Source organism: Oreochromis niloticus, linkage group LG3, assembly GCF_001858045.2.
Source record: "Oreochromis niloticus isolate F11D_XX linkage group LG3, O_niloticus_UMD_NMBU, whole genome shotgun sequence".
NCBI lineage: Eukaryota > Metazoa > Chordata > Actinopteri > Cichliformes > Cichlidae > Oreochromis > Oreochromis niloticus.
In genome coordinates this window covers 45,145,494-45,173,415 of record NC_031967.2, presented here as the reverse complement: position 1 = coordinate 45,173,415, position 27,922 = coordinate 45,145,494, and the positions used below count along the sequence as shown (strand labels likewise).

At 39.6% G+C, this 27,922-nt stretch overlaps 1 protein-coding gene and 1 long non-coding RNA gene across 4 annotated transcripts; one reads left to right on the top strand and one right to left on the bottom strand.

The window, feature by feature from the left end:
- The first annotated feature begins 5,281 nt into the window (after nucleotides 1-5,281).
- LOC109198895 (G2/M phase-specific E3 ubiquitin-protein ligase-like) lies at nucleotides 5,282-13,566 on the top strand. Of its 3 annotated transcripts, none has more exons than XM_019354202.2 (12): nucleotides 5,282-5,330; nucleotides 7,871-8,007; nucleotides 8,248-8,462; nucleotides 8,923-8,981; nucleotides 9,064-9,127; nucleotides 9,322-9,387; nucleotides 10,372-10,459; nucleotides 10,552-10,766; nucleotides 10,894-11,161; nucleotides 11,305-11,459; nucleotides 11,674-11,912; nucleotides 12,886-13,566. In XM_019354202.2, the coding sequence occupies exons 3-12, from the start codon at nucleotides 8,365-8,367 to the stop codon at nucleotides 13,134-13,136; spliced, it is 1,503 nt and encodes a 500-aa protein (XP_019209747.2). In that variant the 5' UTR covers nucleotides 5,282-5,330; nucleotides 7,871-8,007; nucleotides 8,248-8,364; the 3' UTR covers nucleotides 13,137-13,566. The 3 variants fall into 3 exon arrangements, with proteins under 3 accessions (XP_019209747.2, XP_025757186.1, XP_025757193.1); XM_025901401.1 differs by lacking the exon at nucleotides 5,282-5,330 and adding an exon at nucleotides 7,221-7,437; XM_025901408.1 differs by lacking the exons at nucleotides 5,282-5,330; nucleotides 7,871-8,007; nucleotides 8,248-8,462; ... (1 more) ...; nucleotides 9,064-9,127; nucleotides 9,322-9,387 and adding an exon at nucleotides 9,941-10,117.
- Nucleotides 13,567-17,410: 3,844 nt separating this feature from the next.
- On the bottom strand, nucleotides 17,411-19,848 carry LOC112843331 (uncharacterized). The gene is made up of 2 exons (XR_003215628.1): nucleotides 19,312-19,848; nucleotides 17,411-19,134 (listed from the first exon to the last, which is right to left on the bottom strand). It is a non-coding gene; the product is annotated as an uncharacterized LOC112843331 (long non-coding RNA).
- Between the last annotated feature and the right edge of the window lie 8,074 nt (nucleotides 19,849-27,922).

The following is a 27,922-nucleotide window of genomic DNA, read 5'->3' as shown; positions in this document are numbered from 1 at the left end:
AGGATCACCACCTGAGACAAATCAAGCCAGCTGTATTTAAGACCACCATTCACAACCAGTCTTTGCCATATATCTGTTAACCAATGTCAGTATTGGCCTCACGTTGCTCATAGCTCTAGTATTTACCTCTCTTTCATGTCTTCTTATTACTTCTGGACAACCTTTCACACTCGCAATAGCATCACTCCCCTGACACGGATCTCCATTTGCTCCTCAACAGCTGATAACCTCTCACTCTTTTTTATCCATTCGTGCATTACTCCACCTGCAAACAAGTAAGACTGTTCAGACTGCCATTTGGATCTTTTCTGAACTTCTTCCAAGACCCTCCTGACTCTGCTCTCCTCTCTTGCAGTACCTGTAGAGGCTATGCACTGAAGCCACTGGTGGCAGGGGAGGCAATGTAACTGTTATGAATTAAACTTGTAACAGCCCAACTCAATCTATACTTGTCTTGTACGGTTAAGATTGTTTTTGTATTCATCAGTTTTATTTGCTTCTCTTTAGTCAATGTCATTTATCAATAACAGCGCAGATTTTACAAACTGTTTGCTTGTTCTGACAAAACACCTGGCTTGAGTTACGTTTATCTTCAATACATTTCCATAAACACACCATACGTAAAAACACAAAAGGTGACCCGTAGCGGCACACATAAGGTAACAATACAAAAATGGGTCGCACAGTGCCGCTCCACCATCAACTCTCACACCACTGTTTCACTTGCCAAGCTCCGGCAGCCACAGATCATGTTACTGTTCCCTCTAGTATGAACTACCGTAGTCCATGTTCATAGCATTTTGCTCCTAGTTGTAGAACTTAAAGTTACATTCATGCATTCTAGCCTTGTTTTTAATTTTACCTTTTGCATCACATACACATACTTGTCTGTTTTTTCTTTTATTACTATATTTCTATTTCTATTGTACAGCACTTTGGTCTACCAGGTGTGTTTTTAAAGTGCTATAAATGATGATGATGATGATGATGGTTATGATGTAAAGAACGTTTTCTGTTAACTTCACTCTGAGCCTGTGCTCGAATCTGCTCCTGAGTACACTTCATGTTTCTTGTTGTTTAAGGAAGAGAGTTCGATTATAGTCTTAGTCATTTACAGTGATACGATAGTTGTAGGACATACCCTGCTTGCTGGTGTTTTTCGTGGACAAACTTGGACTGTATTAGAAATCTATACATTACTGTGATCCTACAAAGACAAAAATTTAAATTATTACTTTCAACAGGTTTATATATTTAAATAAATCAAAAATTCCATGTTAGTTTCTGAAAATTGTGACTGAGCACTTTGGAAACACTCTGTCATCAATTCAATTCAATTCAATTCAATTTATTTATATAGCGCCAAATCACAACAAAAGTCGCCTCAAGGCGCTTTATATTGTACAGTAGATAGCACAATAATAAATACAGAGAAAAACCCAACAATCATATGACCCCCTATGAGCAAGCACTTTGGCGACAGTGGGAAGGAAAAACTCCCTTATAACAGGAAGAAACTCCGGCAGAACCAGGCTCAGGAGGGGCGGCCATCTGCTGCGACCGGTTGGGGTGAAAGAAGGAAACAGGATGAAAGACATGCTGTGAAGAGAGACAGAGATTAATAACAGATATGATTCGATGCAGAGAGGTCTATTAGCACATAGTGAGTGAGAAAGGTGACTGGAAGGGAAAAACTCAATGCATCATGGAATCCCCGGCAGCCTACGTCTATTGCAGCATAACTAAGGGAGGATTCAGGGTCACCTGGTCCAGCCCTAACTATATCTTTAGCAAAAAGGAAAGTTTAAGCCTAATCTTGAAAGTAGAGATAGTGTCTGTCTCCCGAATCCAAACTGGAAGTTGGTTCCACAGAAGAGGGGCCTGAAAACTGAAGGCTCTGCCTCCCATTCTACTTTTAAATACTCTAGGAACAACAAGTAGGCCTGCAGTGCAAGAGCGAAGTGCTCTAATAGGGTGATATGGTACTACAAGTCATTAAGATAAGATGGGGCCTGATTATTTAAGACCTTGTATGTGAGGAGCAGGATTTTGAAATCAATTCTGGATTTAACAGGAAGCCAATGAAGGGAAGCCAAAACAGGAGAATATGCTCTCTCTTTCTAGTCCCTGTCAGTACTCTTGCTGCAGCATTTTGGATTAGCTGAAGGCTTCTCAGCGAGTTTTTAGGACTTCCTGATAATAATGAATTACAGTAGTCCAGCCTGGAAGTAATAAATGCATGAACTAGTTTTCAGCATCACTCTGAGACAGGATATTTCTAATTTTAGAGATGTTGCGCAAATGGAAGAAAGCAGTCTTACATATCTGTTTAATATGTGCATTGAAGGACATGTCCTGGTCAAAAATGACTCCAAGGTTTCTCACAGTGTTACTGGAGGCCAAGGTAATGCCATCCAGAGTAAGAATCTGCTTAGATACCATATTTCTAAGATTTTCAGGGCCGAGTACAATAACCTCAGTTTTATCTGAATTAAGAAGCAGAAAGTTAGCGGCCATCCAGGTCTTTATGTCTTTAAGACATTCCTGCAGTTTAACTAATTGGTGTGTGTTACCTGGCTTCATGGATAGATAGAGCTGCGTGTCATCTGCATAGCAGTGAAAATTTATGCTATGTCTTCTAATGATGTTGCCTAGGGGAAGCATGTATAATGTAAACAGAATTGGTCCTAGCACTGAACCCTGTGGAACACCATAATTGACCTTAGTGTCTGAAGAGGACTCTCCATTTACATGTACAAACTGGAGTCTATTAGATAGATATGATACAAACCACTGCAGTGCAGTACCTGTAATACCTACAGCATGTTCTAATCGCTCTAATAGGATATTATGGTCAACAGTATCGAACGCAGCACTGAGGTCTAGCAGGACAAGCACAGAGATGAGTCCACTGTCAGAGGCCATAAGAAGATCATTTGTAACCTTCACTAAAGCTGTTTCTGTGCTGTGATGAGCTCTGAAACCTGACTGAAACTCTTCAAATAAGCCATTCCTCTGCAGATGATCTGTTAGCTGTTGACAACTACTCTTTCAAGGATTTTTGATATGAAAGGAAGGTTGGAGATTGGCCTATAATTAGCTAAGACAGCTGGGTCTAGAGATGGCTTTTTAAGTAAAGGTTTAACTACAGCCAGCTTGAAGGCCTGTGGTACATAGCCGATTATTAGAGATAGGTTGATCATATTTAAGATCGAAGAATTAATTAATGGCAGGACTTCTTTGAGCAGTTTGTAGGAATGGGGTCTAAAAGACACGTTGATGGTTTGGAGGAATTAATTATTGAAGTTAACTCAGAAAGATCAATTGGAGAAAAAGAGTCTAACTTAACATCGATGGTACTAAGAGTAGCTGTAGATAATATTACATCTGTGGGATGATTATTGGTAATTTTTTCTCTAATGATAAAAATTTTATTTGTGAATCACTGTAAGTATTGAGACTGTGAACAGTTACAGAATACATCTGAAATAAATGTCAGATTCTAACAGGTTATAGTTCTGTTAATAGAGCTTTTGAATCTACTCTTCATACATATTCCTATCTTTAATAACAGTATGTCAACGATGTCAACCAATATTTTCATATTTCAAATACACACCCAAGTTAAAAATTTGAATATCCATATCTTCTAATCTGCATATCTGAAAAATCAGTTTTGATAATGTTACAATTCCATTTTCAAATGTTCCCATCTATGTTATTCATCTTTGTTTATTTTAAATGCTGTCATTAGCTTTTATTTTTTTCCAACTTATTAAAAAATTGAACATGGTCTACATTGTTTTGTTCACTTGAATAAAAGACATTTTTGTATCGTACTCTGGGTTCTTGGAGACCACGCTGTCTTTTAACTTTATTTTTTATTTTCTGCATATACTGTTGTTTATTCATTTCTTTACTCTTTGAGGCTGTTCTCCTGCCATTCTGTGTTCCTAGCGCAAAGTCTGCATTTTTGTGTCCTATCTTTAGTTGGTTACTACTTTATATTGTTGACGTTGTTAAGGTTCAAAAGTTGGAGAAAAGGAGTACGGAGGGCTCACAAGCAAATAACAACTCTGGTCCAGAAGATGTGATCAAAGCGAAGATTTATTGATTACACGCGTGGAGTCCGAAGCTGGGCAAAATCAGCAATCGAACTGAACTTACAACAATTAGACAAAGGTTTTATATGAGTACAATAACAAGCCCCCTCTTTTGCAAAATAGACAAAGTACAGCTTACGTCACTTAAACCACAAAATGTTCCGTGAACTTTAACATAGTTTAAAGAACATTACGTCTCCTCTCCATCCGGTGTCGCCCACGTACGCCTTCTTGTCTCAACCTCAGTTGCACTTCCTCTAAGTACCTCGGCACAATTCTGCATTTGCAGCAAACACATCTTCACTTCTTACTTACCAAAATAGATCTATTATGGTGTGTATGTGTGTCTGCAGTGTATGCTAAGTATGTGTCATGACCTCGTCTGCACCCCAGCTAACCTCACACCTCTTGTCTTAGCCAGACATAAGGCCTGTGCACATACACAGCTGAACTCTGTGTAATTTCTAGGCTAAATGTCACACTCGAACCATGAAGGAAACTCACTCAAACGGAACATAACTGAAACTTAAGACTTACTCAAAAGATATAAGGTATAAATGATAAAAACTTAAATCTTAACTCTAAAGAATATAAGTAATAAAAGATAAAAAATCACTCCAGGCGTATGTCATGTAAGCAGGTGTGTTGCCATTCCTTTCAGAGCTCCTGTCCTCCTCACCGTGTATTGGCTGATCCTTAACGCCTGCCAAGAGTTTCTGACCTTCACTTGACCAGGAGCCACAGCTCTTTAATAAGCTCAAATGCAATCATGTGTAAAAGATTAAAATCATTTTCATAACAAAAGTTCTCTCTTCTCAGATCTACCAATATGTTTGCTCGTCTCTACTACAGTTCAATCATTGAAAATTACACTGATCAGCATACTTTGTGGAAATTACAGATTACATCATGGCAAAAGCATTTTTCAGACCCCTCAACGTCTAGTCTTTTGTGCACTTGCTTTTGCTTCCACTGGTCATACTTGTTTGATTCAATTCACCTGTGTCTTGTTTCTCCCAGCTGCGTCCTCTCTCCCTAATCAACTTGCGCAAGTATTTAAGCCCTCAGCTTTTCACTCTGTTGTTCTGTTTCAAGTTGTACACTTTGTTTGTCTACCTTGTGGCTTCCTGTACGTTAGTTTTGGATTCTTGGAACTTTAAAAAAAAAAAAAAAAAAATCAATATTATTATCTCTCTTCACTGCGGATTTGCCGCACTCATATTTAAGGTCAGTTTTCAGTTCATGGAGTTTGTCTTTCAGTCTGCAGTGTCGGGTTTAATGATAGCTTAACAGTCTCATGTGGCTCTTTATATACACCACTGTATTACTAAATCCTGGTATTGTAGATACAACTATACATGCGTTTAAAAAGGCACATGCGTGCTTATAAGGATGAACATCAAAAGCTGAAAATTCAGAACATCTATCACGATCTAATTCAGATGAGTTTACTGAAATTGCAACTTGGTGTTGCACTATGACTTCATGGTTTGACAGTCTGTTAATCCCGCTTACTAGAAAAAGGCTCTCGGGATAATTACTCGGCTGTAGAGTTAAATGACTAAGTTTCTCCCACTGAACATACTGTATTATATGCAGCACCTACGCACAACCTCACCATCATTAGAGCCACGTAATTGCGCATTGATTTTTCCGGTGAGCATGCGACGTAAAGTCACGTGGGCATGCCGCATGAGCAATCGAACTGAGTCTAAAGTTTTCATGTGCAAATTGAAGCGGGTGCTCTCCAATCATCAAAAGTAACAAAGTCATTGAACACATTTATACAGTTACCTTTACGTTTACCTACCATATCACAGATTTGCTTTTTTTTAGTACTATGCAAAAAGCAACCACAGAGCGACAGTCTGGGTCAATGGTGGCCGAGGCGACGGCAAGGCTAAAGAAACCCTCGAAGCGTTAGGCTAGCTCTGTAACGGAATATAACAAAAGTATGAAACGAAAATGTGTTCTTTGTTGTCGGACTGTAAGATGAAAGTAGATACAATTTCGGGCTCCTACATTTTGTCCGAAACTTTATATTAACGAATCTATTACTGTACTGGAAATAACGAATAGAATAAAACTCATTCTTACCTTATAATCGTGGTGCAGGCCAGTGCAGTGCATGAACGTATGCCTTCTCCAGTGAATTCCGCTGAGAGTAACTGTAATGTCCCGCTCTACTGTACAAGACTTGTGAATGGTTACCTGAAGGGATGTACCACTGTGAGGGGGGTGCTAGGAATAGTCCAAGTGATCGCTGCTTTAATTTCCCGGTCAACTATACATACATTGCAAGTAGACATGATTTTATTAAAGCTGTTGAACTGTAACTAGACCATAAATCAGTGATAACAAAAGAACACTCAATCTATTTTCTCCGGTACTTTATACCCGCTCAGTAATTTAACGCTCAACTACAAATCAATGGCTTTTTTTATGGTGACCTGTAGGGATTTACCACTGAAAGAGGCTCTTTGGATGATCACAGCTTTGATCTCTGGTCATCTATAAATAGACGTTGTTTGTTGTTTTTCAACGTAGTTGTTGTCACCTGGTCGACTACAAATAGATCAAATATCAATGACAAAAACAACGTTAAATCAACATTATTACAAAGTCCCTACAGTGCAGTACAATGTAGCCTAATCCGGCTAATGTAACAAGTGTGATAAAACTGTATTTTCAATAATATAAAGTGGCCAAATGAAGTAACATATTAAAGACTTTATTACCATGCCTCACCTAAAATGGCATGTTGGCAACATTCCTAACGGACCAAGGTTAGCATGACTTTTTTTTTTCACTTACTACAAAGCTAACATGTAACATGCGCTTAAAAGGACAAAGTAATGTTTCAGAATCATGGCTTAGCTTTTAGGTAGCAAAGTCAAACAGTAATTGAGATTAACTAGGGTACTTGCAGTCAAATGTGGTGTTTTTTTTGTTGGTGCAGAGATCTCGCATCCATTCACTTGAATGTAGTTTGTCGCACATAGCTTGATTGAGACAACACAAATATGAGGTTGACTGTGATTGGTTACCACAAATTCGGATCACAGGTTGTGTTAAGGGGTGGATAAAAAAAAAAAAAAAGTTCAGTCTTGCCGATCCAATCACAAACAATGTACCTTCTCCCGCCGTACTTTGAATTTTCGGGATGCTATATATATCTGCCCAGCCTTTTGGCGGACTTTTTATGGACAATCATGTCTGAACGTACCGCTGCGTTTCGACGGAGAGTCAATGATATCAGAGACAGAATGAATGCCCAATTTAACCGGCTACTGAATCAAGATGACGGTGAAGAGGGGACTTCTCTTCTACAAAGGTGAAACGCTTTGGTGGTGGTTACTATATTGGCAAGCTTCTAGCTTTGCGCCTTTTTTGTTCTTGCCAAAAAAAAAAAAAACCTTTTACGTTTTTAAATAATAAATGGCTCGTTTACTAATTATCTGTTACAATTCAATCCACAGCATTTAACAAATTCTGTAATCATAAAAGTCTCTCCTAGGTTGACGATTTCAAATGACAGTCATTTTAATCCCTCTTTATGCATAAGGATTTTAGTTTATAAATGTAGCATATCCCACGTTTTCTGGGAGCATTTAATTTGCCAGACAATCGGAAAATGCATGCAATAAACACCGATATGCTGAACATTCATGCCTTACTCGGAGTGTGTGGTGTTTTGTTTTGTTTGGGGGGGGGGTCTCTGTGTCATATTAGTTTGTGACTTAACTTATCTCATGGTCTAATGATAGCTTTGGAGTTTTCCGCCAACAGCACGGGGGTGGACCAGTGCGCAGGCCAAGAGGCGGGAGAACCAGACAACGCCAGTTAACGTTTAAGGTGTCAGTACTAATGAATCCGACACTGACCCACTACCGATCTCATAGGGGTAATCTTTATTTTAAGATTAATTATTTGGAGTGATGGTTTTCAAAAAAATTGCATCATGGTGTCATTTGTTTACAAATTGTAGAATTTGGCATTAGATTTTTAGCACCTTTGTAATCTTTATTTCCTTGCACCAATAAATTGATGTTGAGACACTACAATGTGACAATTTACCCTTTTCCGTTTTTAGGGAAAGTTCTAAATAACATTGCCAGCTAACTTGGTTTAAATTTGTTTACAGATGCCACTCCTGCTACTCGGGTGGTCGTTCCTGTAAACCTAAATGCCGCTGAATTCAGGCAGGCACTACGGGACAATATTGCAGACATACCTTTGCAGTTCGATCTATGCAAAGTGAATGGACAGCGGCTCATTCTTCCTCTTGAAGAGGAGACGCCCCAAGAAATTAGAGCAAGAAACCTACTGGGTCGCTCCAATCTTTATATCCGTCCAAAGGTATTCAAATGTTCCACTGGGGTGGCTGATATGGCATAATTGTCACTATTACTGTAACTCAGTGGCTCTCCAGTCACCCTAATATTGTATAAGCCATCTTTAACATGTCACTGCTCAGAATAGTAAATGCTGTGATTTCCCCAAAGGATGTGAGACATTCATCTGATCACTATGCCAGATGGCATAGTGCCCCGTCAGTTGAGTCACTGTTAATAACAGAAATGCAGTAGAGCAAGCCTGAAATATGGTCTAACGGTTTTTTGTTGTTTATGGGCTGATGTGCATCTTTCATAAAACAATTGTGTGTAAAGATTTATATTTTTTCATTTTGTTATTGTAATCCCAGTTTCCTGGGTTTTGGTGTTCTGGGTTTTTCATTCTTTTGTAATGTCCTTAACCTTTCTTTTTTCTTTTTTCATTTGTTGTTCAATTTCATTTATATTTTAATACTCTGTTTTAGATTACAGAAGCCAATGACGACTCAACTGGTGGAGAAGTGGTGCAGTCTGAAATGGCAATGTAAGTGTTTGACCACTGCCTTTGGACTGTAGCACTATAAATGCATTACACCCTCTCATCATCAATATTTACCATATTGCAGTGTGCTGCATGACACAGACACCTGACCATGGCAGGCACAATGTACAGGAGCCAGAGGTTATCAGGTAAATGGCACTGTTTGTTTATGAGTTGGAATTTTAATCTTAAAATATTGCACAAATTTTATTTTTGGTAAAACTGTTGTACAAACTAATTCTATCATTATTATAACTTGGATCATTTTGTGTAGTCTAGATCAAGAAATATCTGCGTTGGGGTCCTGTTCCTGTTATTAAATATTACTGCTATTCCTTTGCAGTGGTCTGCATGAAAACCATACAGCTAATTCTAGTAGGCATGGTCTCCAGGAACCAGAGGTTAACAGGCAAGTGGTAGTTGATGAATAACATGCCAAAACTGAAGTGTAAACTGTAACTTATTGTCTATTTACCTATGGTGTGTGTTTTATAAGTACAATATAACGGGGTGAGACCAGCAAAAATTAAAAATTTAAAGGTTGCATGTATTGAACAGAGTACATTTATGTACTCTGACTATAGACCAATGGTTTAATTGCCTCATTTTGTTTGTTTTGCTTTTTCACATTTTTCAGATTTGTTGATGTCGTGATATTGGCATTTTTAATTGCTGACAATGCATCAATAACACTTTAGTCAGCCTGACCATTCAGACACTTGGAACTACAGATCACCCAAAGTATTCCCAGTAAACAGTTCTGTGTTTACCAATTTCAGTGTAATTCCATAAATGGGCACTGTAGTGGCAGTTCCTTATGTTTCCCAAAACATCTAACAAAAAATATACAGAAGACACTGCTGCCCTGTGATAATCTTTTGTACGCAGGCAAAACTGCACTGTCCAAACTTGAAAGTTGCATTGTATAGTTTATTGATCCAGTTTGTCAACCAATAACAAGATCTATTTTTGTTGCTTCATGCTGCTTGTCTCAAATTTAAAAACAAAACAAAAAAAAACACACAAAACCATTGGCCTATCCCAGTGCATGCTGGTCCTATACCAGTCTCTTAATTTATCAAAAATGGCCCTGAAGTTCTTCCTGGCTGACTTGACAAGATAAACAACAAAACGATGAAGTGAGTATTAACCTACAAATAAAAAAATTAATTAACCCCAAAATAGAAGTACACTAACAAAACTTTACATTTTAATATTTTGAAATTTGTTAAAATACAAATGCTCCAACACATGTAATCAAGGACCACGTGGCCATTTTAAGTGGCTGTATCTGTACAGTAAAAGAATCTGATTTCACATTATCAGATGAGTCAATACATTTCAATATGTATACATGATATTAAAAAATCAAATGCATTTGTGTTCTGTTTAGGGAAGAGTTTTACATCGACTCTGCAGAGTCAGAAGTATCAGACCTGGATGAGGCTGTCCTGGCTTCCCCTGAACAAAATGATTCACATGTATGTGTCATGAACAACACTGCCAGAACTGCTGTGGATGTTTTTATGTAGTCGTGACCCTCTCTCTCTCTCTCTCTCCCCCCCCCCTTCAGGATGAGATGGACCTTGCTACTGTCCTGAAAGATTTCCAGGAAACGCATCTTGACACCAGCAATTATTGTACAGTAATAGCCCGACGAAGGAAAATCCTACATAGTGCCTGCATGGCACTTTCGAAGTCATATTTTGCCTGGCATAAATTGCCAAACATTGAATTCGTTGGTGAAATGGCCGATGATTATGGAGGCCCAAGGCGGGAATTTTTTCGGTAAGCAAAAGTCCCATCTCTCCCACACAATAATAGAATGCGTGAATGTGTTTTTTGTTGTTATTGCAAAGATGAAATCACAATTTGACTCTTTTTTTTTTTTTTTTTTTTCTACCTTTTCCTGCAGCTTACTTATGGTCGAAACTCAGAATTCCCTAGGGATTTTTGAGGGGAAGCCTGGCAGTCTGCTGTTCAGTTATAGCCAGCAGTTGCTGTCAAGCAACAAGTTTTATACGGCTGGTAAACTGATTGCTTGGTCGATAGCACACAATGGACCAGGGCCACGGTGTATCAATAGACACCTGTTCTGTATGATGTGTGGCCAGAAGACATCTCTTGATGACTTTGATGTCGAGGTCTTCATGGATGAAGACATTAAACAGAACATAGAAAAGGTAAAGCTGTGTACATGTTGAGGTGTAATTAAATTCAATGAAACACAATGCATAGCTTGACTCATCAGTGGAATGTCTCAAAATGTAAGTCAACTAGTGAATGCTTCAAACGTATGTATTTATGGAGCTGCCTGATTTTCAAGGTTTCCAACTGCAGCACCCCAGAAGACCTGGCAGACTTGAAAAGTCACCTTGGGGACTGGATTGCAGGCTGTGGTATCCCTGACATCTACACTGCCACACTACTTGATGTTAAGAGGATAAGGGGCGAGATTGTATCTCATTTTGCGTTTCACAGGTGAGAATTTGTTAGAAAATTACAAAGTAGTTTGCTGGTCAGTGCTCGTCTTCCCATTGTGTTCCCCCCTAATAGTTAACACTTAAACAAATCAATCTGCTGAATTGATATTGCAGTTAAGGTAGTGTTGAAATTGACAAAACAAGCCTTTTTCTGTTTTGTTTGACTGTTTTGCTATGTGGTATGAATTGAGAGTACAATCTGTGGTCAACAGGGTTGCCAGCATGATTCAACAGTTTGTTGCCGGTATGGACTCGTGTGGTCAGTTCTGGCAAATGGTGAAGAGATGCTGGAAGAAGTTCCTTCCTGTATTTACAAATGCAGGAAATAAACTTACAAGGAACAGCTTCCAGGATCTCTTCACCATTGGATGGAGTCCAGCTGGAAGTAACAGACGTGAAGAAGAGGAAGCCACGATCTTTCAGTGGGAATGGTGGCTTATGGCCATTCAGGGTGAGTACATAGAATACAACACATGTCTTGGTTCTGTTTGAATTGCTTCAGGCATCTCATGCTAAATACAGTGTCCACAATACAAAATACAGACAACTAAATCTAAACAACACTTGGGTGCAATGAAACCTTTGAACTTTGCAAAATCCACACATTCTTACAGCATATGGGGAAGTTTTTGATTATTTTACCTTTTAGGTAAGTTATTTTAAAGGAAAGGACCTACAAATATTTTTGGAAGATTATTTCTTCTGTCATTTCTACCAGATCTTGGTTGTTGAGACTGATAGGATGTAATTTGATTTTCATTGTGATTTCTGTTAACACATTAATTTTATTACATGACCACAAACTTCTCTTAACACTAAAATATTAAATATTTATATTACATATTTGTATTTAAATTAGTAAAATTTATGATTCAACTGTATTAGCACATCTGAGATTAAGGAAGTGTGTTTGCAGTGTTTAAGAGAGGTCTCACCTTTCAAATTGTGTTATTCTCTCTTTGAGACAACGGTCATTTGTTAATTAGATGCACTGCCTAAATTGAAGCTTCAGGTATTCCATTGACTATAAAGAAACCTCATAGTGTCCTAGGTAATCAAGTGGTGCAATGACAACACCCATGCAAATGTGACATCACTAGAAAGTCAACAATGTACTTTTGCAAGGACAGAATGAATAACTTGTTTTTAAAACATACACATTGCATAAACAGTCCTTGACATATAGGTCAGACTCGGAGGACCAAAATTAATTTCCTGTCTTAGGAGGGCAGGATTACTTGAAGTAATTTTTTTTATTTATTATTATACAGTGCTTTGCAATATTGGTTTTGCCTAACAACCTGTTTTGGACTCCAAAATAGTAATTAATGCAACTGCTCTACAGTCAGTGTAACTGATTATAAATCTTTGATTCATGAACCTATACATTGCACCTTATTTACTAGTTGTATGTATTTCAACAGAGCAAGAGGTGGACCACACGTTTGAAGAGCTGCTGGTCTTCATAACTGGGGCTGACTTACTTCCACCACTGGGGTTCCCACAGTCCTGCAACATAGACTTTTACGATCAGGAGCCGGGGATGCGGCGCATCCCATACGCATCAACGTGCAGCTTATCCCTGTATCTTCCAAGAGGTGTTGCAGATGAAGATCAATTTAAAGATCTTATGAACGATGCATTAAAAGGATCCCTTGGATTTGGAAAGGTGTAGCTGCATACATGAACTGATGCTGGGAAGCTATGGTTAAAACCTGTGGCCTTTTGGGATGAAGTTGTTATTGTAAGTGTTAAATGGGATTGCTCCTGGCACTCAGGCTTCTTAAAGATTTTACATTTTAAGTGTTTTTACAAATGACTGTTCATTGTATATAGTTGTATTTATGGTCCAGTTAAGACAACTGGGGTATGCATGTATCAAGCCATGCAAAATAAGTGGTGTTCAGAAAGTTTACAGTATTGGAAGGAAAATGACAATTCATCTAGAAATATTCGTTTGAAAGTTTGTTGTAGATTGTGTTCAATTACAGTACACTGCATAGTGTGGGTTTTGTTTTTAATTTATTTTTTTCAAGATGTACAACAGATGCCAAACTTTGAACTGAAAGACATTGACTCTTGTAAAATAAAATATTGTAATGTCAGTTCTCATGGTGTCTTGTCTGTTTACAAATTAAAGTTGAGGCTTACCTGTTACTGTCCAATACTGGTATTGGGTTCCATTGACAAGGGCTATGTAGTACAATTATGTGTTTAAGTCAAGGTAAATGGTTCAATGAATTTACCCTCATCAGTTCTCAAACCAAGAACTCAAGAATCAACTCAGACTTAAAAGTTATGAATTCATTTTACTGCTTTCAAGAACAAAGCAGTTTTAACAAACCGACTTTAAACTTTGGTGTTAACTCTGAGATTGGCATCTGGCCTTTGACTATAACCTGGTTAAAAATCAATTTTGAGTACTCTGAACATGTGTCAGTGCTGACCGTGATATTATTTGGGTTAAACTGTTCGCGGGGGAGTTTTATGGAAACATTTAAGACTTCTGCCTAATTTTACATTTAAATAGTTTGACATGAACTTTGTAGTGAATTATATAAATGTGGTAGAATTATGTAAGAGATAATGGCTGCAAAGCTATTTTTTATTTTTTTTTTGCAAAAATAACATCAAGATAAACACTGGCATTTAATTATGTTTTATACATAAAGGCACTAACTGTAATTAACAAAGTAAAGAAAATGATTTGTTAGACTCAGTTTGTTGGTGAACGATGCTTAAAAAGTGTGTAGCAATTCGGACAGTCAATCCAGTGATTGCTTTGCATTTTCTATGGTCACGGCTTACCTTCTTTATTATAGTCATTTTGCTGTACGTGACAATATATTTAGCTAAAGTTCCTTCTGCTTGTTTAGGTTTCTCCCTGTGTTCTAGGTTCATTCAGCCCAACCTCAGGAAACTTGTCTGCTTGCCTACTGTCATCTCTACAAGCCCCCTCATATTCATACTGTCTGACTCTGCTGATAAGTAACCAAAATCGCTGAAATGAAGTCGCTTTCTAGCCTATATTTTTAAGCCTGTTCATCCAAAAAAGGGATTACACAGTGGTACATGTTTATAGACTGTGTTGGGAAGGTTACTTTTAAAATGTATTCCATTACAGAATACTGAATATATGCCCCAAAATGTATTCTGTAACGTATTCCGTTAGGTTACTCAATGAGAGTAACGTATTCTGAATACTTTGGATTACTTAATATATTATCGTGCTGTTTACAACTACCTGAATGTACTATTGCTGTGATTTATTACTGATACTGAAGGTCCGCGGCTCCGAACCGTAGTAAAGGGACCTCTGGCTAATACGGTGGGTTCGTGTCGGGCTGGTAGCCGAAAACTAGCTTTACTTTGTTGTCTGGGTCAACTTTGCTTGCCAGAGACAGAGAGAGACGTTGAAAGGCTGCTCCAACATAACTTATTTTTTCAGGAGGAAAACACGAACACTGTACAGTTGAGTCTTAATAGCTTACTTACAAATGGGCTCGTCAGGCACTCTTCTTGGCTGCAGTGGTTATTATTATATTTACATGCTTCCAGCTCCCGTTTCTGCTCGATGACAGCTCGGCAGGCACGTGCAGAGGGGGGGCGGAAGGGGCTTGAGCACCTGCCCCTTTCCTGATGGGTGCCCAAAGTGCCCTTTTGTTGAGGCAATTTTTTTTTTTAAATTTTAATTATTTTTTTTTTAAATGTGTGTGTTCGTGCGGAGTCCTGTCTGTGCCCCGCAACAATAATATTTAACTATTAATCACAGTTTTGCTAAATAAAAGGATCTGGCTTGCATCAGTCACATGATCACCATTAACCAATGATCGCCCTTGACGGCAGAACGCACTGGTTACGAGCCGGGAACAAGCTCATAAAGAGCACGCGCATTTTTTGCGGTCCGGAGTTGTAGGAGAAACACAAATGACCTCAGACACACAGACTGATGCGACAGAACCAGTAAGTAGGTGTACAGCGTACACTGTAGTCTAAAGCACACAGGAGTATTAGCTTGTTACGTACACGTTGGTAAGCTGTCTTGTGGCAACTGACGAACTGAAACAAATGAGCATGCTGTGTGTGTAACAGCGCGACAAACATTACCTGTCCTTTTATTAACTGCACAAGTAGTGCTGGTCATAGCTGCTGGCTCACTGTGTAAGGCTGTCATGGGTCTGTAGCTCTGTCACCGTTTTAGGGAACATATTTAGTTTTAAAGTAAGTTACAGGGCTTTTCCTGCCTTTCTGGGGGGATTATATTTCACTTAAAATGATCTAATGTTTTGCTTCTATAACATTTTTCTGTCATCATTTTATTATAGATTAAGTGTAAGAGTTGTTAAGTGTGGATAATTAAATTATAGTAACAATAATAATAATAATAATGATAATGGATTGGATTTCATATAGCGCTTTTTAAGGCACCCAAAGCGCTTTACAATGCCACTATTCATTCACTCTCACATTCACACACTGGTGTGTATTGCAATAGTGTATTGCAATAGCAAGTTGTGCCTTGTTCTCAGATGGACAGCAAGTGGAGAGTGATAGATGAAATGAGGGGATGGAAGGAGGGAGAGAGGCAAAGAGTGAATCACAGGCAGGGTCTAGTTTATTTCTCAGTTTTTTGTTGCCTTATGGTTCCAAGCGCTGTCACCAATCTTTGCATTTTGTTATTATCTCATGACACTTGTTTAATCAGCTCCCATCTCTCCTATGGACTTTTTAATGTCTACAGTCTCAGATCAACACAGCCCTGCCCTCCAGCACTATCAGCAGCAGGAGCAGCAGCAACCCCTCAACAGCAACATTGTACCCATCAGGTAAAACATAGGCTACGTTTGCTTTGCCTCACAACAGTGATATAGTATGATGCGATCCCATATTAGATTCTTGATGAATGTGTGTTGTTGTTATTCAGCCTGGTTCAATGTGCCCCTTTTTAGCTTTGAGCACCCGCCCCTATAAACGTCTCTGCACGGCCCTGCAGCTCGGACTTTTCCTTTCTCTCCCTCCCTCGCTCACAGACACATAACGTGTATGGCAGTCCATTCTCCCTGCAGCACGGACTACACTGCCCATGAGGCTACATTCTTTAGGGCCATGCCTGTAGCATTCTGCCTTTTAGCTTAGCACAACAACAACAACAAAAGGCGCTCTCTCACCCAGGAAACACGCAGAGCGAGAGCGTCACCCTGTAACCATGGCAACCGTAACGCTGCCGCCTGGAACAACAGAACAGCTGTCAAACAAACCCAAACAGTCCTGACCCGCGACAATATGAAACAGGAAAGTACCGCCGTGTAATCCATTTATTTCAACAAAGTAACTGTATTCTGAATACCACCTTTTTAAACGGTAACTGTAACGGAATACAGTTACTCATATTTTGTATTCTAAATACGTAACGGCGGTACATGTATTCCGTTACTCCCCAACACTGTTTATAGATCAAACACTCTAAAAATGAATGTTTTTCATTTTCACTAATGTGTGTGCACAAAGGACACAGCCACAAGTGCTTCTACAGTGTTTGTTTTTACTTTTAGCTACAGGGTGGTTTAAATAAATGTCACACATGAACTTGTAATCTCTGAAAAATAACGGGAAAAGGTGAGATTTGAAGTGACTAACTTCAAGATACCTTCAATGCACCAAGTCGGCAGAAGAAAATTAACTCCCCTTTAGCTGCTTGAAGCAAAGAGCTTGAAACAGAGGAAGAGAGTTGTCTTTGTAGAATGTGTGCCAGGTCTATTGAGTTAAGGAAAAAAAGCCAGATCAAAATATGTTCACAATTGTCTACTGACAGTGAAGATGTAAAATGACATAAGGGAATGCCACATATTTCTCTTCTTGTGGTTTCCAAAAAAGAATTTTAAAAGAGGCAATACACATGACATTTTTTCTACTTAATTTACGTGTGTGTGCCATCCAGAGGGAAATACCTCATAATCAGAATCGCGTTTATTGGCAAAGTATATGCACAAACACATACAAGGAATTAGGTTCCGATTGAGGGCGTCTCTCAAGCAAAAAAATGTAAAACACAATCCATCTATGTGTATGGACATGCATAAATACACATGCACATATGCACACAGGTGTATAAACTAACAATATAATACACAATCTAATTCTTTTATACAGAGATTACAGAAGTTAATACCAAAGACTGCAGTTGCAGTCTAGCAGTGTGACAGTTCAACCACTTAGGAGGGAGATGGCGAGGGGAAAGAAAATGTTCCTGTGTCAGGTGGTCCTGGTTTGAAGGCTTCTGTACCGTCTGCCAGAGGGCAGCAGGTCAAAAAAGTCTGTGTCCAGGGTGTGAGGGGTCTGTGATGATTTTCCCTTCCCGTTTCCTGGTTCTTGAGAGGTGCAGGTCCTGGATGGAGGGCAGGGGGTGCCAATGATCTTTTCTGCTGCCAGTACAGTCCACTGCAGCCTGCTCCTGTCCTGCTTAGTGGCTGCTTCATACCGGACTGTGATGGAGGAGCACAGGAGAAACTCAATGACTGCAGTGTAGAACTGGTGTAGATATGGTGAGGGGAGGCAGTGTTGAGGGATATCTCCACAGTCTTAAGCGTGTTCAGTTCCAGCTTGTGCTGACTACACCAGAGTACAAGCCTCTCAACTTCCTGCCGGTGTACAGACTCAACACCATCTTTAATGAGGCCAATGACGGTGGTGTAAAACTGCATATCAGGTTCTTTTTCAATGCATGTTGAAGGGGCAAAATATTCCTGAGATGCTGTTAATAATATTACAATTGAAGGCTATTATACAGTGGTATTACTTTAAACTGAACACAAAAGCATTTTGATCAAAGTTAATGTCTCCACTTGTTTCACACAAAAAAAAAACAAAAAAAAAAAGCATTCTGTCATTTATTTGCTTTTATTATTTATTCATATGCCTTCCGCGGACCATCTCTGCACTGCGTGGGTGATTGGTGGCTCCGTGCACACTAAGTGCTGCACACAGGGACAAGGCGCACTAATTACGATCAGATCTTCCCTGGGCAGGGAGAGGTGATGAACTGTATGACACTTTTTCATTGGCATACATTAAGTACAATGTTTTATTGCCTACGGTGGGGCAGGTCACATACTGGGTGAAGGTGGGCAGTGTGGAGTCCAGCGAGACATGATTAAAGTCCCCTGATATTAGAAGAAGAGCTCTCGGAGATTGCGTCTGCAGTCTGCAGACCACAGAGAGTCACAGGCTGCCTCCACGGATGCTAACGGCTAATAGCTCAATGTCTCTGTTGCAGAGTTGTTCTTTCACAGCAATGTGCCCAGAGGTCCCACAACTGTCTTTAACAAACACTGCCCAGTCCCCCTCCTTTCCTCTCACCGCTGTCTCTCGTCTTGTCCGGCCGCAGCAGCTGGAAGCCGGGCAGCCTACTCACAGAGGGAGTACCGGGCAGCGTCGGGGTACTGCCACTGTGACCGAGTTAGCGTCATTAGCTCCTCAATCATATTAGGGAGCGATCTCACGTTTACAGTGATTACAGGAAGGAGAGATGGTGTGTAAGGTGTCCTTCTCGGTAGACATCACCCCCGTCTCTTCCCTCACTGGGGACGTAGGGTCTGTCTGCCGGTAGCGCAGATGCAGGGCGCAGCGCTAACAGCTGATCCCTAACATAAACAAAGGAGCCATGCGCCGAGTGTCTAAATACGGGTGAAAAAAGAGAAGACAAAAGAAGAGATAAGTCAACATAACTAGCACAGAGCGGTAATGCATGATGGCAGAATCTGATTGCTAAGACATAAGTTAAAGGTTAAGAGAAGTAAAGAGGAAAATAAGAAAGAAGCTCAGAAATTAGCAGAGCTAGCTCTGCTCATTACCTGTTAGCTGCCATAACAGGTACCACAGTTAAGGTTTCAGAAAAAGTATTCTGTCGTTTGTTTGCTTGATCATGCCTTAAACACATCAAAATGCATAGTAGGATTATAATACAAGTCAATACTGTAACAAGCACTGGTACTGAATAGGCAATCACTTAGCAGCAAAGTGAATCGGTGATGCATTAGTGTGGTCTGCACTTCCTCTTCTTTGATTGGGTGAAATGAGTTGAAAGTAATTGGATGAGGGAACCATGGGGAGTGCCCTGCATAATTTCAATAAAACGCCGTTTTAAACGCCGTTACAGCTGGCACAGAACGCTGTAAAAAACGCCGTTTTTATGCATCTTTGAACGGCGTTTTCTGCCGAGTGGCGGAAAAAACGGCGTTTCCGTCTGTCTTTGAACGCCGCTTTTTACGTCACTCGGATGGTGCGTTCAGGGCGCCATGTGAGAGTCGGAAAAAACGGCGTTTGTCGAAACAGAACGCCGTTTTTTTCGGCATTTTGAATAATTAAACGGCGTTTTTTACGCCGTTTCTTAATCAAACGGGTTAGAAAAGTGGCGAATTTTGGCACTAATGGCTTGCCACAGTTTTGAATAATTAAACGGCGTTTTTTACGCCGTTTCTTAATCAAACGGGTTAGAAAAGTGGCGAATTTTGGCACTAATGGCTTGCCATAGTTGCATTTTGTGCATACGCGTGTTTCGCCTCTACCGCTCGAGTTGGAAAAATCTGAACTCCAGCGTCAAATCGCGCCGCGACAACCAATCAGGAGCCTGGTGACGTGGCTGTAACCTAGGTCAAAGGGGCAGATCCAGCCAAAGCCCTTCATTCTTCAATGGAGGGAAGGCTAATCAACGCCGTAGCAAACAACCCGGAGTTGTACGACACCAGCTGCTTTGTGTACCGAGACAGGAATATAAAGGACCGAGCTTGGAGGAAGATATATGAAGAGATCGGGCAACCTGGTGAGTTCATTCATTTCTCTTTTTACATTTTTCACTGACCCGGGGAAGCCGCACAAAAGCTAGCAAGCCACCGCTATTTTCCCACTGATGTACAAATACCGTTCTGCTTTTATGCATGTTGTCATATAGGAATATATTTTGTTTATTAATAAACAGCAAACAGTGGTCCCGCTCATCCGTCACTGCCTCGCTTTTTCGCTGATTTTTTTTTATTTTTATTTTTTTTTTGCACATTGCATTCTGCAGCCTGATTGACAAATCTCCTCCGTGCTGTGTCTCCTGCGCTTGTCAAATTTATCATGTGTTGTTTTGATAACCATCACGTCCAATAGAAAAAACGGCACAAAAGCACACATAATTATGACCCTCATTCGGAAATAGACACCTGCACCGCGAGGGAAAAAGGCGCATTGAAAGTGGCAGGCACAGGAAGACAAAACACGGCATAATAATACTTTTACGTTTTGCAATCTACAAAGGTTTGCACTTTGAGAATCAACTTGTGAGAACTGTGACTAATGTTCATGTGTGTGGGGAAAAAAGTGTATAAAGTGCGTGGCGAGGGGCTAGTTATTCTGACAACCCCTGCTGCAATAAATGAGGGACCACTGTATATACTTTCTCTATGACTATTGTTTAAAACCAACCAACTGATTCTGCAGCAGAGCATCCCCTGTTGCTTCTCCTTGCTCCCCAGTCCCTGAGCTCCTGCTGCTGCACCCACAGGTATGTAATTGTAGCATCAGATGTACAGCACCACTGATAGCTTTTTACTCGGTGGGATTCCCTTGTGATCACCTTTACTAAATATCTACAACCAATCTGATTATATCCTGTTATTGTTGCTTTTTTTCTATGTTGAAATGAAAATCTAGTAGCAGCCTTCTCATTTCTTTGTGTTTTGTGCTGTTTTACAGGCCCAGAGAGGAGGACAGCTCCGAGGCAGATGAGGGACTGGTCCCAGGACGGTCCATCGGCGGTGGAGCTGGCCATCCTGGTGTCCCTGTAGAGGTCACGCCAGTCTCCAATGGAGCATTTCCTCCTCAGCCTTGTTCCTGCTCTGGAGAGCAGCTGGGTCCTTTTTATTCCTGTCTCTCTGTAAATACTTATATTTTATATATTTATGTTTAATGTTTTTCTGTTTGAGAATTTTAATATTATTTCAAATAAATTTTTATAATGACTAATGTCTCAGTTCTACTACACAGCAAATATTGGCACATGACTTGACACATGTGGAATTTATTTCATATTGTACTAATGACAAAATATACTAATACAGTGGGATGCAAAAGTTTGGGCAACCTTGTTAATAGCCATTATTTTCCTGTATAAATCGTTGGTTGTTACAATAAAAAATGTCAGTTAAATATATCATACAGGAGACACACACAGTGATATTTGAGAAGTGAAAAAAAGTTTACTGGATTTACAAAAAGTGTGCAATAATTGTTTAAACAAAATCAAGCAGTTGCATAAATTTGGGCACCACAAAAAGAAATGGAACAAATATTTAGTGTATATCAATGTGTGTGTCTCCTATGTGATATATGGGGGGCCTTCGTCTGGACGTGCTTCCCATCCAGAGCTCCACAGCAGAGAGGGAAGTTCCAGCGCTCCTGGAATCCCTCTGTGATGGACCGCCAGTCTCCAGGTGAAGGCACAGCCATGAAGTCGTCCACTAGACAGTTCCAGATGGCCGTCGCTACCTGGGGGGTGATCTGGCACACCGTGGACACACCGATTCTGAAACTGAACGCGATGGTCCTGAAGGAGTCCCCGGTGGCAAGGAACCTGGACAAAATTGTTCAAAATTAGTATTATGTGTACTGCAGTTACAAAATGCATTATTCAAATTCCAAAATACTTTTGTGATGTCAGATTTAAATTACAAAACATAAATCTTACATAAAACATTTTGTAATTATAAGGATAATTACATAACATATATTAGATATAATATAAAACAGTCAGTTGTGTTTTGTTTTAACTTTAACATATCATAATTTGATTGGTAGCAACTTTTACCACTACAGTGAGCCAATCACTCATAATTCCTAGACATATCAGTCAGGTAGGAATGAAGTAAGACATTAATAGAAATAAAGAGTTGTATGTTGACATGTAGCCCTTTCCTTGCTTAAATCATTGTTAATATTTTTGAAAAATTAACCTGTGATAAGACAGCATATCAAGATAGAATCATATAACTAAAGATGAACCAAACTTCAGAATTTCATCTAGCTCTCAGTTTTAAGAAAGGCTGGTGACCCCTGTTATAGAGTCTGACAGCTGCAAGGATTATATACAAATATTCAACTATACCAGAATTAAACCAGGTCTAAATAAAAAAAAGGAGTGAGTATCACTACAAAGATTAACTCTCAGTGGTTCTTGTACCACAGTTTGATATCAGCAAACACCGAGAGCATACACTGATATGACACCACAGCCATGCTATCATTGCAACCACTGATAACAGCATAAATTGAATTAAATTGGGACTTGATGAGACCTTTCGAGTATCACTAGAAATATTATAAACAGTCGTCTCCATACCACAGTTTGCTATCAGTAAACACCGACAGCATTCACTGTTAGCATACCACATCCATGTTAGCAGTGTATAAACGGATGGTTTAGCTATATTAGCACAGGTATCAATAAAGGACTACCGTATTAAATACGTGAGCGCCTGTAGTTGGTGTCTAGGCGGGCGATTCTGGGACCGACGCGGGACAGCAGGTCCTCAAACTGGGCAAGTGAAAGACCGTGATATCGCTGAAATCGGCCGTCATCCAGGCGCAGCTCCTCAAGCAAGTGGTGAAACTCACCAAACTGCTCACACCTCTGGAGGACCTGATGGACCCAGGTATGGCAAGGACGTCCTTAACGCCGCTGCTCTGCTCTCCACAGTAAATAGAGAAGGGAGACTCTCTCTTCAAACGCTAGCTCGACAGCTGCCATCTAGCAATGATACCGTCTGGCACAACTTCCTCCCACATTCCTCCCACATTTCCGGTTCACGCGCGTCAAAATATGCAATTTTGAGGCGCGATGGATTTGTGTTGGACACGCGTCGAGGTGCGAATGTGCACGGGTCAAATTAGGGGCATTTGGGGCGTTTTCGCTCGCCTCTATCGCGTTCGATGTGAACACACCGTTATAAAGTGCTTTTCTACTCTCAGTAGTACTTTTGAGCACTCAAAGCGCCTTATACAATTCGTGCATTCACCCAATCACTTTTATTTAAGGTTTTTAGTGCTTCTATCTACCATTCACTCGCATTCACACTCTGATAGATGCACCAGAGGGCAACATGGGGTTAGTATCTTGCCCAAGGATATTTGGCATGTAGGCTGGAGGAGCCTGGGATCAAACCACCAACCTTCTGGTGAGTAGGTGACCCGCTCTACCACCTGAGCTACATCCACCCCAGTATGTGTGTATTTACATAAAAACATTCAACAGGACATTGAGGTGTGTCTGAAATGTGTTGTTTAACACTAAAATGGCCTTTCACTGCGTTTTATGGTGGAGCCACTGAATTTGCAGGAAGCAGCTCATATATAGTTTTTAATCAAAGAAACCTGACGAGCTTCATGTGGATGACAACAGCAGTTTGCAGTTTGCGAATAAAAATGGGAGAGTTTGACAAAGAACTTTGACCTTTAGTCAGATTTTAATTTGCGTTCATTACTGAGAATTCTAAACAAGGACCCTGAACATTTTTGTGACCCTAAAAATGTTGGGACACTGTATGTAAGTAAATCTAATGCAGTGCAGGCCCATCTTGGGCCTAGTGAAGGGACGAGAGGGTGATAGGAGGCTTCTCCTCGTCTGCCGGAGACGAGGCTGGTGTGGACCTCACTCTGGAGAAGGGATTCCTGGCCTGCTGGTGGACCCGTAATGAGCATCTGGCATAATTACACCAGGGAATTATAGTGAATATAGAAAATTGTGTTTTTATGGGTTTTAGAATTGTTTTATTTAGTCTCCATGGGGATTTTAGTATATTGATAACATTTTATTGCGTATGTTATTTAAGAGGTGGTTTTTTTTGTTTGTTTGTTTTTTTTAAATTTGTGCTCCCTGGCCTGGAAATAAACTGTTTCCGATCAGACCTGCTTGGGCCCTTGGTATTTGACTCACTTGCTCCCCCTTGTATTTAAAATAATCATTCTCTTCAGCATGACATTCTGGCACATCAGCTTTAGTATCCGCATTACATAGGCACCAAAAACTGAAACAGGAGGATGAGGGTTCTGATTTATAGTTTTACTCCTAGACTACTGGATACCTGTCCTTATAAGCCATCAGACGAAGGCTTTATGAAACCTTACATCATCATCATCACCTCTCACTTCCAGCCAGATCTCCGGTGACTGTCCTTTTGTGGGATGTTCACACTTGTAGATGCCTTCGTTTTCCTTGGACACATGGATAAGTCTCAACCTTCCGTCATACCTTTTTCCAATAAAAGCACCATTTCTGTAGAAAACAGCGCTGAAATTGGATGTAGACTCTTTTGCATATTTTTCTTTATAGGAGCAGTTTAGTGTCACACTGTCTCCCTCAGTCAGAGGAACAGCAGGGCCCTGCAGGATCACACCAGCTGAAATGCAGAAAGATAAAGTGTGGTCTCTGACTCGGGTTTTTGTCCTCAGTTAAAAAATTGCAAAATATGTTAATTTTATTTTTACTTAAGGTACAACATCAACAATCTGACAGCTTACTTCTCACTCTAATGTTGATGGTGTTGCTGCACTCCCCATTGTCAGACTCACACCAGTACACTCCACTGTGTGATGGGTAGACACCTTTGATGGTGCAGGATGACCCATGTAATTGGCCCCAGGTCTCACATGAAACAGAAGACTTTGTGGAGGAGTTTCTCTTCACTGTCCAGTTGCTGAAATTACCTGGCACTGCACAGGTCAGAGTCACGGTTTCCTAATAAAAGAAGACTGACCTGCCAGGATGGATGCTGAGAGTAGCAGCAGCTGCAGGTTCAAAAACATCAGCTCGAGACACATCAGTTAACATGCAGTGGCCTACATGCAGTGTGTGGAGATCAATGACATGAACATCAGAAAAGTAACCTGTACTGATCGTAAGTGCTAAAAGAGAGGGGAGACTCATGAGAGATTAACATGAGAGTCAGAATAAATATTCCATTAGACCAGCAAATATGAAGAGACGAGCTACAACAACCATTATAACTAAAATTGGATTAAGATGTATATTATTCATATATATATATATATATATATATGTGGAATGCCGTTTAGGAAATTATAATATATATATATATATATATATATATATATATATATATATATGCCGTTTAGGAAATTATTATATGTATAGAATGATTTTCTGAGTATATAAAATGAAACTTGAATATATAAAATGAAACTTGAATATATAGAATGAAACTTGAATATATAGAATGAAACTTGACGTCACGGAGGCGCTTGCGCCATCTAGTGTTTTCCTTGTTTGTACCTGCGAGGAATGGCACTATGAGCCAGTCTGCACGGAATCTTGTGGCTCAAATTCTAAGTAATGGGAGCTAATAAACACCCTGGCAAATGCATGTTCTGGCCAACCTAATATTAGTACCAGTGTACCGCATCGTACTACTGATGAAGAAATTTATTCACTGTTTCAATGTGGAAGACCAAATGCAGTGAACCTCTCCGGTCAGATAGCCCCTGGTTATCCAGCTAACGTTATGGAGAACGTGCCTTCCACATCACAGGAGTGCCCCACAACGGGTCCCATCTACAATCTTAGACCTTTCACTCGAAAGGGCCCAAGGCAGAAGAGGTAAGAGCGGAACTAAATGCACTGAAATTACTAGTGTAAGGTTAGTAATTGGCAGGTTTCAATTGTTAGACTAAGCTAAGTAAACAAAAATATCACAGTAAAAAACAGTGTGCAATAGACTCACAGCGTGTGATTGTGGAGACTAAACTGTGCACAACAGTTATTTTGTTTAATTGTGGAAACATGCGATTTCTATAATATTTCACGCCCCGTAAACTTAATCTGCAAACGTTGTGTAAAAGCAAAGCACATAATTCAATTGTTACAGTATATAGTTTTTGGCAGTATATAATTTAATTAAACTTTTTTTTAAAGCAACAAAAAGTACTTCGTGAATTTAAGAAAATTTTTATGTGATTGTTAAGTTTCTCCACCCACCCATCCCACTATCTTCCATCATCTATCCATCCATTCATCCATCCGTTCTCTTCCACTTATCCAATTCAGGATTCCAAGAGCCTATCCTAGCTACCATGGGGCTAGAGGGTGTTTATTAATGCAAATTAGACATGTGTACAGCATGGTGTATTTTTTTTTTTTTTAATAAAATGTACTTCATTGATCAGAGAAGTGTGAATATATTACATGCAGAAATGTTTACTTTGCCTTTATCCTCTATTAGGTTTCCAGCACAGCTAAGCAGGTCACATTCTGTGGCTCAGTCATTCACCAAAGAAGTGATTCTCTTGCCAGACCATCTAACTGCGCATGTGCCAAGGCGTAACAAAAAAGCTTGGCTTTTTGAAAATGGACATATAAAATCTGCACTGGACTTTAGCTGTGACTGGGACTCAGACAAAGTAATGCAGGCAATAAGGACTGCCTTCCAGCAAGTTGTTGAAGGATGCAGGTAAGCTTTAGATCCTTTTTCATAAAAAGATTTTTTTTGTTACTTAGATTATTATGCTATTAAAGGTCAACTTTGGGTATTTCCAAAAAGGATCTGGGAGCACCGATCAGATGACTGGATTGATATCTTTTAGAGTTAACAAAAATTAAGCCTTTTAATGTATTGTATTGTATTGTAGTCTGTTATCATTAACAAAAAAGGTACTAATTACTAACTATACAACACTATAATCATAGCTGTACAATACTAACTGTACAATAAACAAAGACAGGACAGAGACAATACAAAGTGGATTGTGCAGTATGTATAGAATACCAAGTACCGATGCAAGTGCTGAATTTACAAGGAACATTGTACCCAAATGTGATTTCAGTTTCACTTCAGTGAATTAAAAGCGTAGATAAATGCATTATTACCAATCCTGTTTACTGAGTACAAATAATAGACTATTTCTGCATCCACCTAAGCTTAAATTGTTGTGGTCTTCACTAACTTCTTTTTTCAACATTATGGTTTCACTGTATAGATTAAATGCTAATTAGCTTCATGTGTGACTTCCAAAGTACAGCTTACTTTTCAAAATATGCATGTTTTACTTTTGCATTAATCTTTTGGTATTTTAATGTATCAGTATACCAATAATCTTAGTTAGAATCTCATTTTGATTTTGTATTTTTCTATCTTATAGTTGAAAGTGATGTCTCTTTGGAAGATATTCTTGTTTTCTGCACTGGATGTGACAGCATTCCAGCCCTGGGTTTTCTCCAAAGCCAAGCCTTGAGTTCATCACTAACTGCAGATTTCCAGTGACCAATACTTGTGAAAATATCCTTCGTATCCCAGTTCATGTAGTGTACACTACTTTCAAATCAGACATGGATTTTGCAATACAGAATTCACCAGGATTTGGAAGAGCATGATGTGTATTCTCAAGGATTGTAGAAATGATGAGGATTTTGTT

What these genes read in the sequence shown, in the direction of transcription:
- LOC109198895 (XM_019354202.2), top strand. Translation starts at nt 8,365, where the DNA reads ATGGACAGCGGCTCATTCTTCCTCTTGAAGAGGAGACGCCCCAAGAAA. An exon ending in ATCTTTATATCCGTCCAAAG is followed by an intron (nt 8,463 to 8,922) that starts GTATTCAAATGT and finishes ACTCTGTTTTAG; the next exon opens with ATTACAGAAGCCAATGACGA. An exon ending in GTGCAGTCTGAAATGGCAAT is followed by an intron (nt 8,982 to 9,063) that starts GTAAGTGTTTGA and finishes ACCATATTGCAG; the next exon opens with TGTGCTGCATGACACAGACA.